General features: G+C 37.1%; 4 protein-coding genes across 4 annotated transcripts; 3 read left to right on the forward strand and 1 right to left on the reverse strand.

Annotated features, from left to right (window-relative positions):
• The first annotated feature begins 271 nt into the window (after positions 1 to 271).
• LOC108859172 (shaggy-related protein kinase kappa) lies at positions 272 to 4,003 on the forward strand. Its single transcript, XM_018633036.2, has 12 exons — positions 272 to 839; positions 924 to 1,016; positions 1,106 to 1,165; positions 1,246 to 1,518; positions 1,712 to 1,786; positions 2,026 to 2,082; positions 2,153 to 2,293; positions 2,409 to 2,459; positions 2,765 to 2,860; positions 3,233 to 3,316; positions 3,431 to 3,533; positions 3,680 to 4,003. Exons 1-12 carry the CDS (start codon positions 696 to 698, stop codon positions 3,766 to 3,768), a joined length of 1,266 nt encoding a protein of 421 aa, XP_018488538.1. The 5' UTR covers positions 272 to 695; the 3' UTR covers positions 3,769 to 4,003.
• Positions 4,004 to 4,644: 641 nt separating this feature from the next.
• Positions 4,645 to 7,105, forward strand: LOC108859095 (phosphoribosylamine--glycine ligase, chloroplastic). Its single transcript, XM_018632944.2, has 4 exons — positions 4,645 to 5,023; positions 5,211 to 5,584; positions 5,754 to 6,284; positions 6,526 to 7,105. The coding sequence occupies exons 1-4, from the start codon at positions 4,756 to 4,758 to the stop codon at positions 6,940 to 6,942; spliced, it is 1,590 nt and encodes a 529-aa protein (XP_018488446.1). The 5' UTR covers positions 4,645 to 4,755; the 3' UTR covers positions 6,943 to 7,105.
• A 2,773-nt stretch (positions 7,106 to 9,878) lies between these two features.
• On the forward strand, positions 9,879 to 12,180 carry LOC108810705 (pentatricopeptide repeat-containing protein At1g09820). Its single transcript, XM_018582800.2, has one exon. It carries the CDS (start codon positions 10,000 to 10,002, stop codon positions 11,815 to 11,817), a length of 1,818 nt encoding a protein of 605 aa, XP_018438302.2. The 5' UTR covers positions 9,879 to 9,999; the 3' UTR covers positions 11,818 to 12,180.
• Positions 12,181 to 12,272: 92 nt separating this feature from the next.
• LOC130508643 (uncharacterized) lies at positions 12,273 to 13,008 on the reverse strand. Its single transcript, XM_057004245.1, has 2 exons — positions 12,773 to 13,008; positions 12,273 to 12,622 (listed from the first exon to the last, which is right to left on the reverse strand). Exons 1-2 carry the CDS (start codon positions 12,951 to 12,953, stop codon positions 12,429 to 12,431), a joined length of 375 nt encoding a protein of 124 aa, XP_056860225.1. The 5' UTR covers positions 12,954 to 13,008; the 3' UTR covers positions 12,273 to 12,428.
• Between the last annotated feature and the right edge of the window lie 5,848 nt (positions 13,009 to 18,856).

The following is an 18,856-nucleotide window of genomic DNA, read 5'->3' on the forward strand; positions in this document are numbered from 1 at the left end:
TTACACTAAAACATTGTTCTATAACAAAAAATATCTAATAAGGTTAACCCTGTGAAAACCCTTTATTTCTTTAGCCCAGCCCTAAAGTGGCCCTAAACATTTTATGAATAATACATCTGGGTTAGGGTTCTTAAATTATTGAATGGGCTGGGTCAGCCCTAAATTTCACAACCCTATATAACATCCCTATCATCACCTGTTGAATAATCTTTTTAAATGGTTTCGCTCCACTGTGCTCTTTTTTACTTCTTTTTTAATCCCCTGTTGTTGAATTAGGGTTCTTCTGGGTTGCTAGCAACTGTTTTTAGCTGATTCTCTTTTTGTTTAGTTGCTGAGACTGAATTTTCCAGACAATCTACTAATCAAGTTTTAGCCGGGAAGTAGATCTGATCTTTATTCATAGGCTGTAATAGTGTATCATCCCCACTAGCTCAAAAATTTCATCAGTGATTCAAAGTTTCAAACTTTACCCCCTGTTATAAATTGACTTATCTTTTTTTACCTCTTTGTGATCAAAAAAGTGTTCTTGTAAAAGCTGACGATTCAAGATCCTTGAGTTATGTTATGATACACGTTTTCCTTGCCTTGAACTTGTACTAGGTAGATAAGTTCTTTGATGGGATGGGACACCAAATCACCAAGTGTTATGATACCATCAACTACTAGTACGTGCAGTCTTCAGAGTAAAAATAACGATGGCTTCTTCTGGACTGGGAAACGGAGTAGGCAGTTCGAGATCTTCCAAAGGTGTAAAAGCCTCTTCTAGTTCAGTCGATTGGTTGACCAGAGATTTGGTTGACATGAGGATAAGGGACAAGGTCGAGACTGATGATGACAGGGTAAATAAAGTCTTGCTTTACTTATCTACTTATCTATGTCATGGAGCAGCTTACAGTGTATGAGATTTTTTGTTATGGTTTCAGGATAGTGAACCAGATATTATTGATGGCGCTGGCACTGAACCTGGCCATGTGATTAGAACCACACTCCGTGGACGAAATGGCCAATCAAGACAGGTTGGACTGCTAGGGATAATTGTATGGTTAACATTGTTATCTGAACTCTTTCTGATGTATATATATGTTTCTTTTTTTTGGATTGACAGACAGTCAGTTACATATCAGAACATGTAGTTGGTACTGGCTCCTTTGGCATGGTTTTCCAAGTAAGATAACATTAACATCCCTAATGATGCCTGCCTTTTGTGTCCCCATTCCCAACGCATTTATGTTTCCTTTGTGGTAGGCCAAATGTAGGGAAACTGGGGAGATTGTTGCAATCAAGAAGGTTCTACAAGACAAGCGTTACAAGAACAGGGAGCTACAGATCATGCAGATGCTAGACCACCCTAATGTCGTTGCTTTAAAGCATAGCTTCTACACGAGAGCAGATAATGAAGAGGTTTATTTGAATCTTGTCCTTGAGTTTGTCCCTGAGACCGTCAATCGTGCTGCAAGAAGTTACACTAGGACGAACCAGCTCATGCCTTTAATATACGTTAAACTCTACACCTATCAGGTAACTGTCTCCTGGATTTTAACATCTTCGTTTCTGTTTTTTTTCTTTGGTCCATGAAGCGTCATTAGCACTCACTTAAATTCTGAGTCTCATTCCGTTTCACTGTAGATAGATAATAGTCTCAATAGATTCTTTATTCTATGGATGTCAAACTGGATTCTTTCTTGTAGTCTCATTCTGTTAATGGTTACAGATTTGCAGGGCGCTTGCTTACATCCATAATAGCTTTGGTCTTTGTCACCGTGATATTAAGCCTCAAAACCTGCTAGTAAGCTCATCTGTATCTCCCTGTTTCCAAAGAAAATTATAACAGATGGCAGTTTCTTTGCTGTGACCTAATTCTGCTTTATTATTTTCTGTTTCCTAGTGGGGTTTTAAATTCTGACATGATAAATATACGATTATAGTAACATGCTTCGAGTTCTACAACAAGGCTATGTATACATCTTCACAGTGGTACTTGGCTTCGCTGCACTTAGATTTGACTTTAGATCTGTTGTTGTGCAGGTGAACCCACATACGCATCAGCTAAAAATCTGTGATTTCGGGAGTGCAAAAGTGTTGGTAAGGTTTATTGACGTAGTTTTTTAAAAGATTCCATTTGTGGAATATAACAAAAGCTTATTCTCTTTAGGTGAAAGGAGAACCGAATGTTTCTTACATCTGTTCTAGATACTATCGTGCTCCAGAACTCATTTTTGGCGCCAGCGAATACACACCTGCAATTGATATATGGTCCACTGGTTGTGTGATGGCTGAATTGCTTCTTGGACAGGTTAAAGCAAAAAAAAAAAAAAAAAAATTGTATTAGATAATATGATTTCTGGTGCTAACCACTCTGATTTTTCCCTCTCTTACGTCTTTGTGTCCTTTACTAACTTGTCGTACAGCCTCTGTTTCCTGGTGAAAGCGGAGTCGATCAGCTTGTTGAAATCATCAAGGTAGCCTTCTATTAATTCTTCAAAAGTTTATTCAAATTTAGAGCAATCACCTGTCTTGTGCGTGATAGAGAGATTCTGTTTACAAGTTGTTCTTCTATCTCTATGCATCAGCTTGTTAGCAGATTGTCAACTTTATATCTGAATAAATACAGGCTTATGGGTTACAGTTTGTTACGTCTGTGGTTGTTAGCTCATAGTCAGTATGAATGATAAATTAATTTGTAGAAGTAGAGAATGCACCTCAAAGACCTTTTCTAGAGAAAAACTTATTTTCCGACTTCGCGTGATTTTATTTTATCATGCAGGTTTTAGGAACACCAACGAGGGAGGAAATCAAGTGCATGAATCCAAACTATACAGAATTTAAATTTCCCCAGATAAAACCTCATCCATGGCACAAGGTATGCCTTCTAGTGTTCATGATAACCTACCAGGATATTATGAATCAGCTGTTTTATTGGTAAATGTATATTGATATCGTGTTTGTCATGTTTTGGAGTATGAATCATTCAATAGTATGCACAACATTTTTCTTTCTGGGGCTAAATTCATAAAGTATTGTGGTTCTAGTTCTTGTTGGGTATTTCTATCTGGTTGAGGATTTTTTACTAATGACATTCTAGAACTTTGTGGTTTGGACTAAACTGTCTGGCGTTTGATTTTCCCTTGAAGTGTATAGTTTGGCTCTAATGATCACTGCCTCGCTAAATATTCTTTGCTATCTAGAATCGTTATTACTGCATATATGATCTGTATGTGCTTTTTATCATCAGGTCTTCCAAAAACGTTTACCACCGGAAGCGGTTGATCTTCTATGTAGGTTCTTCCAATATTCCCCTAATTTGAGATGCACAGCTGTAAGTGCTCGCTCCATGGTTTTGTGCCCTCCGTTATGCAAATATACACTTTCCTATTGACTCAGGATCTAAAATTATAAGCAAAATGGTGTGTGTGTTTTTTTGGTTTGGTAGTTGGAAGCTTGTATTCATCCGTTATTTGATGAGCTAAGGGACCCCAACACTCGTCTTCCCAATGGCCGGCCACTTCCTCCGCTTTTCAACTTCAAACCTCAAGGTACAGTTACCCTTGTTTTTTCTTGTAGGCTTAGTAAATCAACTCTCATGAGATCTATCGTCTATGATTTATCAAAGTTGGTTGGCATGTTGTGTGTGTTTTGCACCTGAACTAAATGTAAAAAACCATATTTTGGTAACCTGCAGAGCTATCTGGAATCCCTTCTGAGATCGTGAACCGGCTTGTACCAGAGCATGCCCGTAAGCAGAACTTCTTCATGGCTTTGGATGCCTAAAGCGCTTATCTGTTTCTTTCTTCTTCTTTTTTTGCTTCTGTATAAACTCTCTAGAGTAATCGGGTATTTGGAGCAACCAGAAGGCATTATACGCCCTTTTGTTTTCAGTGAGTTGTTTGGTTACCGGGAGACGAGGATGCATGAAATACAAACAGTACTTGAGTTTGGTACTGGCTATAAGACCACGTGTTTGTTTCACAACCAGTTTATATTATATACATATGATAATTCTATATAAAAAATTATATATTCTCCGTAATTAACTGGTTGAAACTAGTAGAGTCGAGGTAGAAAAAGTGGTGGTGAAAAATCCTATAACAGAAGAACAAGACAAACGTTGGGATCCTCCCCCATTCTCACGTTTTAAATGTAACACTGATGGTTCATGGAAACAAGAAAGTGGAGTAGGGGGTGGGGGCAGGATTTTACGCGATCATGATGGTCTAATGTTATGGGCAGAGGCAAAGATGTTACCGGATGTAGGTTCAGTGCTAGAAACAGAGGCTGAAGCTTTGAGATGGGCAATGTCTTCATTGACTCAGCTTTGGATACAGAGATGTGTTGTTTGAAACAGATTTTCAAGTGCTAGTGAAGATGTTACAGGGTGTAAAGGAGATATGACCAAGGATGAAGTCCATCATGCAATAGATTAGCATCCTGCTATCCTGTACAGAAGGTTTTGAAGTGAGGTATTATAATAGGAACAGTAACAAAGCTGCAGATAAAATAGCGAAAGAAATTGCTATGTTTACGTCCATTGTTTCTAAATTGTATTATATTGTGCCTAGTTGGTTGTGTTGGCTGATAAGCATTTTGTAAGATATTGATTTGGTTAATATAGTTGTTGAGTTAAAAGAAAAACTGGTTGAAACAAAAAAAAAATCAAAAGAAACTGTTTTAAACCCTTGTTTGAGCGACGCTGCTGTCTAAAACTCCCTCACCGTCTCCGTCTCTGTCTCTCTTCTCCTCCTTCCCAAAATTTCCGACATGTCGTTGTCTACATTCAACTTCCATCCTTCATCTTCCACCATCAATCTCTTCTGCAACAATAACAACTACTCACCTAAACCCTTTCCCAACTCTCTCGGATTCTCCACCTCTTCTACTTCTTCTTCCTTTGTTGCTCCTCTCAAATTCTCTACCACCAATCACTCCCTTAGCTCTTCGAATCGCGTCCAAAGGCGCCAACTTTGGCTCCGCTGCGTCTCCACGGAGTCCGAGCCGTCGTCTACTTCGGCTGTTCCCGGCGGCTCTGGTAAATTCCGGCGTTGCCCTTTCTAGCTCGATTCGACTGATTAAAAATGAAACCTTTACGATTTATAAAGCAAATTTGGTAGCTTTTCCATCAGTTGTTGACTGTGAAGTGTGAACTTAGAACGCACAATGCCTCCTTTCTCTTACTATTTGATCTGAGACAGATAGAATCGTATTATATTGTGCAGAAGAGAGGATTGTTGTTCTTGTAATCGGTGGAGGAGGGAGAGAACACGCCCTCTGTCACTCCCTGAAACGCTCTCCTTCCTGCAATTCTGTGCTATGCGCACCTGGAAACCCCGGCATCACCAGCTCCGGAGATGCTGAGTGCGTCCCTGACCTTGACATATCAGACAGTTCGGCTGTCATCTCGTTCTGTCGAAAACTGAATGTGGGTTTAGTGGTTGTTGGTCCTGAAGTGCCTCTTGTTGCTGGTCTCGCCAACGACCTGGTTAACGCCGGTATCCTCACGTTTGGACCTTCTTCTCAAGCTGCTGCTTTGGAAGGTTCCAAGAACTTCATGAAGAATCTTTGCCACAAATACAATATCCCTACTGCTAAGGTTTGGCTTCACTATTAGAAGAAAGAATCTTTGGCTCAACTATTAGCTTATAGGTCTCTACTGTAACTGAATGTAGATTGTCTATATGGTTTGGTTGAGAGTGTCTCATCTTATCATATGGATTCTTATTTAATTTGGTTTAAACACTGACATATTCAATAAAATGCAGTATAAGACATTTTCTGATGCGTCTGCTGCTAAAGAATACATCAAAGAGCAAGGTGTACCGATCGTGATCAAAGCAGACGGCTTAGCAGCAGGAAAAGGAGTCACTGTCGCCATGGAGCTAGATGAGGCCTACGACGCTGTTGACTCGATGCTGGTGGAAGGCGTGTTTGGTTCCGCAGGATGTCAGGTGATCGTGGAGGAGTTTCTCGAGGGAGAAGAAGCTTCATTTTTCGCGCTTGTGGATGGAGAGAACGCCATTCCTCTGGAATCTGCTCAGGACCACAAGAGGGTTGGTGATGGAGATACGGGTCCTAACACTGGAGGAATGGGAGCTTATTCTCCTGCACCGGTTCTGACTAAGGAGCTAAAGGATGTGGTGATGGAGACTATAATTCATCCTACCGTTAAAGGAATGGCTGAAGAAGGTTGTAAGTTTGTTGGTGTTCTGTTTGCTGGTCTGATGATCGAGAAGAAGTCCGGTTTACCTAAACTGATTGAGTTCAATGTCCGGTTTGGAGATCCAGAATGTCAGGTGAGGAAAATAAACTAGTGTAGTCTCAGTTTGACTGTTGTTACAATATTCAAAAAAAATTACCACCTAGGCGTTTTCTAGAGAACTAGTTAGTTAAGATTATTTAGTCTACGTGTTAACGAATTATTAATTTATTTTATATATATTTTACATATATATAAAATACTTTAGTTTTTATAGTTTAATTAATTTATAGAACCATGGTTGTTTGTAAACACTGGAGCTTCTTGTTTTAATACAGGTACTGATGATGCGTCTAGAGTCTGACCTCGCAAAGGTTTTGCTAGCTGCTTGTAAAGGCGAGCTAAGCGGCGTGTCGCTTGACTGGTCAAAAGATTCAGCGATGGTGGTTGTAATGGCAAGCAAAGGTTACCCCGGTGCTTACGAGAAAGGAACGATCATCAGAAACCTTGAAGAAGCTGAAACCGTTGCTCCAGGAGTGAAGGTTTTCCACGCAGGAACGGATGTTGATGCAGAAGGGAATGTTGTTGCGAGTGGAGGACGTGTTCTTGGGGTCACGGCGATGGGTAAAGACTTGGAAGAGGCGCGTGAAAGAGCCTACTTGGCGGTACAAGAGATCAAATGGCCTGGTGGTTTCTTTAGGAGTGATATTGGTTGGAGAGCGCTTCGTCAGAAACAAGTAGCTACAAAAGAGTGAGTGAAGAGAAAAGAACTTTGTTGTGAACCAGAACATTAAAGACTCACTTTATTCTGTTATGAGATTATTCAAAATAGCTTTCTTTTCATTGAATTTTAAATTTTATTCAAAGTTTTAAAGAATGTTTAGTTCCATCAATTATATTCATCTAACCATACCACCATTTGAGCTCTTTGTACTTTATCATCAAGTTTTTTTGTGTTTTTCTTTTTATTGTTATGCTCTAGAGGAGTAATTCATATTATAGTTAATATGTTAAGCTCTTTTCTTACGATGAAGAAGAATCAAGAGATTGGAAAAAAAACTTGGAATAGTAAATTGATAACCAAAAATATAATATAAAATAAAGAATAGAGCTAGTTGATATTTTAAAGAGAAATAACTTCAGGTAATATTAAATCAAATTTTTCTTTCCAATCTAGCATGATTTAATTTGATCTAATAGAAATAATTATCATGTTATTCTCATTATTAATCCTTTAATAATATTATTAAAAATTTGAATTTTGAATTGAGCAGGTTTTCTTTCTGTGATTTTATCTTCTTCAACTATTTCTATCAGTTTCGCCATCATCAATTCCACTGTATCGAAATTGTGGTTGTCCATTATCTCATATAAACAAGTTTTTGTCATATCTCGTTCCAAATATCAACTATTACTATTTTATTGATTAGTTTTCAGTTCAAAATTATTATGTCAGTTATCAATCGGATTTTTTTTCAAAGTTATTCACAATTATCACTGTCTATAATTAATTTGATATAATTTTGTGATTTTGAGGTTAAGTTAAATTGTAGGGCCGTAGATTGTATTAGGTTGTTTTAATTGCTTTTTGAATTAAGTTGAAAGGATTAATCCATGTTTAGAATATCTGTCATAAACCGTCTTTGATTCTATCATGACCTTTGTTTGTTTGTAGGTTACCATTTATTGTATGTAGCAGTGATATTTTAGTGATGATTGTAAATTATTTCACTTAGTTTTAACATTTTATTTTGATCTTTTGATACGTTTTCTGAAGATGGTTAAGATATATTGTCTATGTGGAAATTGGTCTACTAAAAAAAAGTTTGAGTAAGAATTTTCTATTGATAAAAAATGCATATATTTTCACTGTAGAAGACGATATGCATTATGAAGATGATTGCTATTGTTGAAGATTTAGATTTTCAAGCGAAAGATATAACTCTTAGATATGAGAGTTCGTTAGGGATGAAAATAAATGTTGAAGATGTGCAATCTGTTTTTATCGGAAACAACCGTCAGTTAAACACCTTCATCAATAAAATTAAAAGATTTTTAGAATTTATCGCTTGTGTGTAAAAGTTGGTCATATTAAAAGTGACTTGATCTTTATATATGTGTGTGTGTGTTCAATATCAATTAGAAATAGTGTAGAAAGAAGATTGATACTTCAAATTTTCTCATCTTAGAGAAGAGAAGACTAATAACGATCTTTTAAAATCAAAAATTTCGTGTTTTGTTGGATTCTTCCAAAAAAACAAACTTAAATTCAGTATCATTGAAATTGTTTGGACTTTTGTGAGGGTGGCACATGTTAGTTGCGATTTTGCTAGACACACCAGTCAGCCAACTATTAAGGTTCAAAGATGTGATGCAATTGATTTTCCGGTAGGAGGTACTGTGGATGTACTTTATAAAGGTGCTTCTGCTGGAGGAAACAATGGATGTCGAGTGATGCTCGGTGGCAGTTCCTATTGGAGGCATGATCTATTTCTACGATCATGTTGATTTGATGAACGGTTTTATCTCGCGCAACCACTAAATGTCTCTAAATGATATATCTAATTTATTTTACCTAATATCTTTGTCTAATACGTTTTTTAACCTAATATCTCTGTGTAATGGCATATAGATTGTTTTCTACTACTATTGTAAATATAATAAGACTTTGATCCGCGCATCCACACAAATATATTTTTCAAAAATATGTTGTTATTTATTTTCATGTCATTACTATATATTATATAAAGGTCATCATATAATTAAATGTATTTCATATGTACCATCATATAAGTAATACTTAGTTAATACTCTCTCCGTTTCAGAAAATAAGATTTTCTAGAGTTTTTGCGTTTATTAAGAATATAATAAATGTTTTTTTTGCTAAAACTTGTTGTGAATATAATAAAAGTTTACAACTTAATTTACTATTTATTTTTCTATACACTTTTCAATAACTATCCACCAATAAAATTTAACTAATTCAAATTTTACAATTAATGTTTCTCAAAAGTATACAAAATTACCTTAAAAATATAGAAAATCTATCTTTGTGAAAAAAAACTCTAGAAAATCCAACTTTCATGAACGGAGGGAGTAGTATTTTATACGACCATCATATAAATAACCATATATATTATATTTTAAACTTAATGTGAAATATAAAAACCATAATTTAAAATATTGGGTTTTGTATTTTTCTTATATATTTTAAAATATTTTTATAACGATTATTGAAAAATATTTTAGTAAAAATCAAATTTTGAATATATGTATATTTTTGAATCAATTTTTTATATAAATTAATTTTAAATTATTATTTTTCTTATATATATATTTATTTAAATTTAATTTTCTAATGATTATTTTAGAAAAAATATGTTTTTAGGTTGTCGAGATAGATAAATTTTTTCATAATATAATGGATTTTCAATTTTTCTTAATAACATAAATCAATTATTTTTTGTTTTAATATACTGCTATCTATATTTTCAAACAATATTATATTTTTTATACTGATATTTATGTTTACAAACAATTTTGTTCAATTTTAATAGTATAGATATTTACCATTGAAAAAAGAAAAGAAAAATAAAGCAAGTCAAATGTTAAAGTTGCGAGACAGTATTGGAAAACTATATAAACTCGAGGATGTCTTCTGCAAAGGAAAAGTTATCCTAAAGTTCTGGGTAAAATGGTAAACGAAGGAGATGACCAGTGCGACTCAGTGAGTAGGTCCGAACTACAATATCCTAAAACCCTAATTTTTCTCTTCTTCAAAAACCCACATTTTTTCTCTCCTTCTCGAATCAATGTTCATCAAATCCTTCGCCGTAAGGAGAAAACTCTCCCGTCTCAGTAGACTCTGTTCTTCTTATTCAGCTACTACCATCACCAATACCCCTTACCCGCCTAGAGATGACGTGGCTTTAATCGCAGATCTCATAGAGAAGCAGCACTGGCCAAAGCTCAGACTCCACGTGAAAGACACAAACCCCAACGAACTCTTTCACCAGCTGATAAGTTCCAACCTCGACCCTGATCTGTGTCTCCGCTACTACACCTGGTTAGCGACGAACAACCACCGTAACATCTCCCTATCGTTAGAGCTAACCTTCAAGCTATTGCACTCTCTCGCCAACGCTAAAAGGTACTCAAAGATCCGATCTTTCCTCGACGGGTTCGTTAAGAAACGATCCGAGCATTCGGTTCACTCAATCCTCCACGCGATCTCCCTCTGTGACAATCTCTGCGTCAATTCGATCCTCGCCGATATGCTGGTCTTGGCTTACGCGAACAACTCGAAGTTCGAGTTAGGGCTCGAGGCGTTTAAGCGCGCGGGGTATTACGGTTACAAGCTATCATCTTTGTCTTGTAAGCCCTTGATGGTCGCGTTGCTGAAGGAGAAGAGGTTTGCTGACGTTGAGTTTGTGTACAGAGAGATGATCAGGAGGAGGATCCAACCGGATGTGTTCGCTTTCAATGTGGTGATCAACTCGTTTTGCAAGAGAGGGAGGATGAGCAAGGCTAAGGATGTTATGGAGGATATGAAAGTGTATGGAGCTTCTCCTCCTGATGTGGTTAGTTATAATACTCTTATCGATGGGTACTGTAAGCTTGGAGGGATGGGGAAGATGTATAAAGCAGATGGGGTTTTGAAGGAGATGGTGGAGAGTGAGGTGTCTCCGAACTTGACTACTTTTAATATTTTGATCGATGGGTTCTGGAAAGATGGGAATTATTCAGGGAGTATGAAGGTGTTTAAAGAGATGCTGGATCAAGATGTTAAACCTAATGTGGTCACTTATAATTCGCTGATTAATGGTTTGTGTAGTGTGGGGAAGGTGAGCGAGGCTACTTGTATGCATGATAAGATGGTGAGCGCAGGTGTGCAGCCTGATTTGATTACTTACAACTCTCTTATAAACGGGTTTTGTAAGAACGGTATGATGAAGGAAGCTCTTGATATGTTTGCGTCGCTAAAAGGCAGAGGGATTGTTCCCACTGCTACAACATATAACATGCCGATCGATGCGTATTGTAAGTCAGGGAAGGTGAAGGATGGGTTTAAAGTGAAAGAAGAGATGGAGCGAGAAGGGATTGTACCGAACGTTGAGACTTATAATTGCTTGATCGGTGGTTTGTGTAGAAACGGTAACATGGAAGCAGCTAAGAAGCTTTTTGATCAGTTGAATAGTAAAGGGCTTCCTGATCTTGTGACATATCACATACTCATGGACGGTTACTGCCGCAAAGGAGAAACGAGGAAAGCAGCGATGCTTTTGAGAGAAGGAATAACCAAGATGGGTCTGAAGCCGAGACATCTGACGTATAACATTCTGATGGAAGGTTACTGTAAGGAAGGGAATCTGAAAGGAGCAGGGAACGTGAGGATACAGATGGAGAAAGAGAGGCGGTTGCGGATGAACGTAGCATCGTATAATGTGCTTCTGCAAGGATATTCCCAGAAGGGGAAGATAGAGGAAGCAAACAGGCTTTTGAATGAGATGCTGGAGAAAGGTCTGATCCCGAACCGGATAACCTATGAGATAGTTAAAGCAGAAATGGTGGATAAAGGTTTTGTTCCAGACATTGAAGGGCATCTGTTTAACGTCTCCACTAAATCATAACCTTTCAATGATCGGCGTGAGAAGCAACCCCTTAGTGCACCTATTCACATGATTGGCTGATTCCTGAGTTCAGCATTACTCAATCTCTTCCTCTCATTGTTAGTACTGAAGCAAATACCAAAGACGAGACAGTGACAATAGGTGAAACCAGACCCTGCGGAATCTTTGTTCTAGCATAGACAAGGGTGACTCAGGCCTACCTAATATTGTCGGGCTACTCCGTATTTCTCTGCTTATGCCGACAGGGTTCCTGGGAGTGTAAAGCCTTCAGCTTGGAAATTGAGAGAAGTTCTTGTAATTTTGTTGTGTCTACTGACTCCATATGATAATGAGAATGTTATTCAAAGTTGAACCTTTGATCAACAAAATGCATTCCTTTTTATTCCTCAAGATGATATTGAATAAACATGGAGGAATACATTCTACCTTACGCCGACAGACAACATAATGTCAAAGACGCCAACAAAATGCATTCCATTACCAAGGTTTTTTAAGATTAAAACAACAAAGTGGGTGATCCAGCCAGTGGCTGAACCAAACATTCACAAAAGACAGCAAGTGACAATGGATCATACAAGGGGGCGGGCATAACTGAAAACAGATTGAAACTTTTAGACGCGACCTTGCCAAAGACAATCCTGCTGAACCTTTTCAGTTTTCAAAAGCTTCTCGATTTCACTGGGAGGATTCATCCCTAAGCGCAGTGCACGTTCCCATCGATCAAGTCTCGTCATACCCACGCACGGACCGTAAGCCATGTTCATGTCAAACTGCCTGAGCATCTCCTCCTTCTCGTCATAATCACCTGTACTCGAAAACACCACAAAGAGAAAGCAGAGGTGTTATCAACAAGTCCTAAATCTCATTTGAGAAACCCTAGATTTCTTCCTACTGCAATCGATGAACTTTCATGAAGCAAACCCCTAAGAAAGTGAAAGAAGTGAAAAAAGCGTACCCTTGACATCGAGGGAGCCGTGCGAAATCAACGCCGCCGGCTGCGTAGCATCGGAGCCCTGGGTGGCCGCGTGTTTGGGAGACACTCTCCGGGAAGATGGCTTGGACTTGGAGATACCTCCGGTGATATTGCTCTTCGTCTGCTTGTAGAAACCCTTCATGTTCTTCGCAGTCGTCGCCATTCTCTCTCTGCAGTTCAAATTTTGAATCAACTTTCCTTTTGCTTCTTCGAGACGATTCAGGGAGGGATGGTGACGACTTTTTATCTATCTCGGTGTTCTTGTAAATAAAATCGGCCCACTGATCATAATGGGCTTGTATCTTGTCCCAAATAATAATATGGGCTTATTTTTAGTCAAGTTAACGATTTTTTTTTTGCCTCAACTTTAATTTTTAATTATCCCAAAATTAATTAATGAATTTAGCCATATGATAATGCAAACAGAAAAAGAAAGCACATCCACATGATTATTACTAAACTCAAATGTACAATGAGTTATATATCGAATCTATGCATAAAGAAAATTAAACTGGTGGCCTTTACTGCATAGTGTAATATATAACCCAACAAGTCCAACACTAATTAATCTACCGAATGAGTTAGATAGAAACACAAAGAGTTGCTGGTGCTGGTAGAGTAATATTTTAGAGGTGGAGAGGCCAACGAATGCCTTCTCTTCCACAAGGTAGAGGAGCCGGCAAAGCTATGTGCGACGGCAGCTTCTCTCCCGGCATCACTACTGATAGATCCACTGCCATACTCATCGGAACCTATAACATGTCATATTCTTTTTTAATTGATGTCACAAAACAATAGATAGTAGATACTCATACACAGCATATATGCATAGACAAAAAAAAAAACATAAATACGAATAAGACAACTTCGAGACAAGACTTTTGCTTTCACTTTCCAAAGTTTGGTTATTTTTACATTTAATTCGAAGAATGTTTAAAAATAAAATAAAAAACATATATACGAATAAGACAACTTCGAGACAAAACTTTTCCTTTCACTTGCCAAAGTTTGGTTATTTTTACATTTATTTTGAAGAATGTTTTGTTTCCAAAGATTTTTGCACCGAAAAGCAAAACAGTTTTATTTTGCAAAAGGAAAAGAAAGAACTAGTCCTAATAGTGGCAACTGGCAAGTTTTTTTTTTTTTGCTAAATGGTAAATGTCATTACTATGAATGATGATTTGGTTACAAGAAGCTTGCAGCCACAGCCTGCTTTGACAGCCGGTTTGATTTTTAGGGACCGCAAAAAGTTTAAAAAAATCCCTAAAAACCTAAGAATTAAATCCAAGCTTCCAAACATGGATAGCATGAAGTTAATAGATCAAACTAGAACAAGAAACAACATTTTAAAGCTCCCAATCCAATGCACTTCTTGTTTTGCACGGATTAACCAACAAGCAAGAGTATAGCTTAGAGTAAACTCAACCGAACACTCACCGAAGTGGCTCCAGCAGGCTTCAACGGCGGTGGCTGGCGAACACCCCGGCGCACCACTGGAGGAGGACGTCGACCGAGTAAACCACAGCTATCTCAACAGAAAACAAGAATGCAACCCCGAGCCAATACCGCAGAAACTGAAGCCCAAGTTACGGTCAAGCGTGGACGGTCTAAGCTGGCTCCCTCCGGCCACGCGACACATAAGAACGGCAAGGACGTCGATGTTACATCAGAGCGACTGTTGGAGCAAAGGAACAAGGGAATGAAGCACAGAAGGAGTATTAAACTCCTTGAAAAACAGACGATACAATTGGTAAAAGAAGGCTCCGGCTAGATGCAATTGACTCCTTGACTTCAGGTTGTCCTCAAAACCTTACTGAACAAAGACCGGGAGCAAGAAGAGGAACTAAACGATTACCGTAAGATCGTCATGGTTGTTGGGTCTTGAACTAAAACAGAGGTCCTCAGTGGTACATCTCACTACCACCTTTCACTCATACAGAGAGGAGGAGCTCTACGAAACCTTGGAGCATGCCGTTAGAGGAAGCTGACTGGAGCGAGACAACGAGGCAGGAACAGGAACGGCAGCGACGCATCCGTTGCTCCAGCAGGTCTCGGATCTCAGATCTGACCCAGATCGAGCGCAGTCAGTTTCTACCGAAAGATCCAAGGCTCCCATTGATAACGCTGACTCGACTAGCCTCGCCGGAGTTCCAGAAGAACCAGAGACGCCTCTGATATCTGACTATCCGGAGGAAGATTTCTCCGAATCCAGAAGACCGAGCAAAGAAGATAGACAAAGATAGCAGAACCAAGAGGATGAGATGGAGATGGACATTGCGGGAAGAAAGTGGTCCCTCTCTCACCGCCCAACGGCGCCGGAGAGGCTTGGTGAAGATGACGATTCGAAAGCAAGGGTGATTAGGGTTGAGAGAAAACTTTAGGGGCGCGTTGGGTCACGCGCGTTTTATCTCTTCAAATTACTATAATAACAAAACTTGCAACTGGCAAGTTAATGCGCTTCAGCTTTATTAAATAAAGGAACAAACATTCTTTTGAAAAAATGCTTTAACAACTTTTTGTTTTTGTTTTTTGTTTACCATGGATGCTTGATTAGCAAGTTTCTGGAAATGAGTGGACCCATCTCTGCTTTGGTTCTGTCGTTGTCTGATCCTATGTGGTGACTCAAATGTAGAATTCTCAGGTCTAAAGAGATGCTCGAAGATGGCCATTAACAAGAACATGGAGATAAGTATCGCCGTAGCTACGAACCCGAAGGAGATCGCATTCATCGACGTGGATGATCTCCATGGCCCTTCACTCTCTCCATCTTTGGTACTGTAGATGCTCCACGAACTTGACTCGTTCATTTTCTCCTTGTGGCATGCGAGCTTTAAGCCTTCTTTGGTTCTGAAGTCGATGTGATGTGATTATCTTGAGCAGAGAATATAGATCAAATATATTATGGGAAAGAAAGGACACAAATGAAATCAAAAAAAAAAAGAGGAATCTTAATCTTTCACAAGAGCAAACTCAGAATTCTTGATCAAGAATAAAACCAACGTTAAAAATGATAATAAAATTTTATATAGAACTACAAAAGTTGACAATCTTGAAATGCGTTCACGTAATCGTCGACAGTGTCTAGTTAATTATTCCTCTGATTTTTTGTTTTTTTGGCTGTGTGTGTGAAGGAAGTAAAAAGCAGAGGAAGAAGAAACAAATCACACTCTGTCTATGTGTATTAATGGGCTGTGTATATATAGTTACAAAAGGGAGTATATATAATATGATTTTTTTATTATATGCCAATAAAGTATGAAAATTAACAAATAACAGAGAGTTAGTGGTGGTAATGGTCCCTAACTAGTGGGAACAGACAGTATAAATCATGGTCTCTGGATCCTATATATTCCTATGATCTCATCCTCTTCACTCTCTTTTGTTTAAACTGACAACTTCACATTGCTTGCTTTATTTCTTTTCTAATCTCTGTCTATATTTCTACTTGTTAAGATATAATCACTCCATTATTTTCTATTATCTGACTTATTTTAGCGCACTAATTTTGTTAATATCTAGGTCCCCCCCCCCCATTTGTTAGGAATCTCAGTGAATAGTGTAAGAGGAGACATGGTATATAAGTAGTTTGTTGGGGTGGATTATTTTCGTTTCATTTAGGCTCGTCCTGTCAAACATAGTCCGATAGAAATCTGATGACTGGTAAGATTAGTGACTAAGTTCTAGGCCGTGCAGTTGGAGATTTTCTCGTATTGAAAACTAAAGATACAAACAAACTCTGAACATAATTTTCTCAAGAAACTAGAACTCAATAGCATCCATGACGACAACCGTAATTAGTATATAGTTTCAGTGTACCTCATATTTTGTTTATTTTTCTTTTTAAAAGTGATTCGTTAATTTTTTTTAATTCATCGATTCGTTACTTGATAAACCATTTGAAGTTGAGTTGTACATGAAAAAAGGATTACGAATATTAGATTATTAGTTGGTATAATTGGGCCATTGGAAGCATAATATATACAAAGTAAATAAAAAGCTATTGTTTCTTTCTAAAAATGTTTTCGTGACATACACAGTATGTTCAATGTTGAATACATATTCGTTGTCTGCTTTTAGTAGCTATCTTATCCACGACCAAAGAAAAAACAATACAACAAAATAAATCAACAATAATAATTGAGGGTGGGGGCTTCGTGTTATCGCAAAAGAACGATAAGGAGAGCTTATTGGCTGCTTTGAAAATTGTTTACCCTAAAGTCTGGTGGATTTGTTACTAAAATAAGATTTCAATTAGTTAATTATCCTAACCAAAGAAACAATGAAGGATGATAATTAAACTCACTTTTTTTAATTAGTTGTATACGGAAATATAATTATTTAGTTTCGTCAACATACGTAATATAATGTATTCTTCTCCTCTTTGGCTAAATGGTTCTCTCTTCTTTTTTGCTGTAAATGTTAAAACTAAATGGTTCTCCTTTCAAGTAGAAAATAGAAAGGAACACAAGTAGATACTTGGCAACGCGACGATGGCTTGTTAAATGTTAACGGTGCGGATGTTCGAAACATGTGCTCATTAACTCCATTATTCTTGTGTATGTACTATACCCTGCATTGCATGAACATATATGTAACGAGAAAACTTCCATGTCAATTTGTAACGAGAAAACTTCCATGTCAGTAGTCTAGGTGAATTAAGCTTAATAATAATGCAAACCCTAGCTAAAGTTCATGTTTTCTTGCCTCTGCAATCTAAATTTTTTAGTTAACAAGTCACCAACTAATATTCGCTTCATATGTACGATCAGCAATTTGAGGCCTTAAAAATATCATATACTAAGAAAACCAATCAAATAAAAACCATTTCTAACAGCAAATGGAATACTACTTTTAAAGCTTAATTATTAGGGGAATAACTAGCATGCTAGAGGTTTTACTTTCCAGAGTAATTTAAAAAGGAAAGGTTGTTAGTAAGTAGCATACATAGATCTTTCTGGACACATTTGTCTTTGATGTTCAGTTTTCTGTATATTCCGACACTGCTGAAAATATGCTTATAGATCTGCCGCGATATAACATCATCGATAAGACTAAATATAATCATGTATATTTAATATGATATTTTGTGTTAACATATATGCGTATGAATTTGCTTATATATATGTGATACCATGTAAGTGAAAGTGTAGATCGCATAATAAAGGTAACATTCTAATAATGTACAGCTAGCTTACTTTTCAGTTAAGCACACATTAACAGAATTTAGGCTACCGGTTCTTGTTACCATTTTAAAACTAATGTAAGAAAACTTGGAAATTTCCGAGAGCTTAATAATATGAATAACTTATTACTATAAGTCACGTAGTTTGGACTTCTGAGTTCTCGGATGATTCACAATTTTTTACCAGAGATGAAATGTACACCGTTCATTAGATTTAGGTTTCATTTTTTGGCGGTGGCTAGATATCTACTAGAATATTATTGTTTAAGTGGGTGTTTAAACCAATTTTTTAAACGTGTAGATCAATTTTTCGAAAAATTAGATTGAAAAAATTGTTTAGTTTATATCCTCCTTATCGACTGGATGAACGCATAGATGCTGTCTATACCAATTTTTAGAACACTGATACAAACTAATTATAATTAACATGTATATTCTTGATATTCGGTCGGTTATTTTAACGGATAGTAAATTAAAATACTTCACCTATTAGCACTAGTGCATTATCTCCTGATGACATCTTCTACCATTATGGATAAAATAAAACAAAATTATATATAAAAAATTATATCTATACACAACTAACTGAACATCATTTTATATTATTATCGTGTGTATAAGTATAACCAAACTAAATTAAACTTTTCTTAAAAATCAAACTAATTAAATTTTAGTAAAAAATACTTGAACCTTACAAGTTAGGTGAAAATATAATTAAAATGCATGCTTTTCAGGAATTCTAAATTATGAAAAAGTTCAACACATGTGGGCAATGATGGTCCAAATCTACCGCAATCGAATAAATTTATCAAAACAGAATAATTACGGGGGGAAAATTATTCAGAGAAAGAAAAATAGCTTAAGTAGCTGCGGCAAAAGCGGAG

The sequence above is a fragment of the Raphanus sativus genome, chromosome 1 (genome assembly GCF_000801105.2).
Source record: "Raphanus sativus cultivar WK10039 chromosome 1, ASM80110v3, whole genome shotgun sequence".
Taxonomy (NCBI): Eukaryota; Viridiplantae; Streptophyta; class Magnoliopsida; order Brassicales; family Brassicaceae; genus Raphanus; species Raphanus sativus.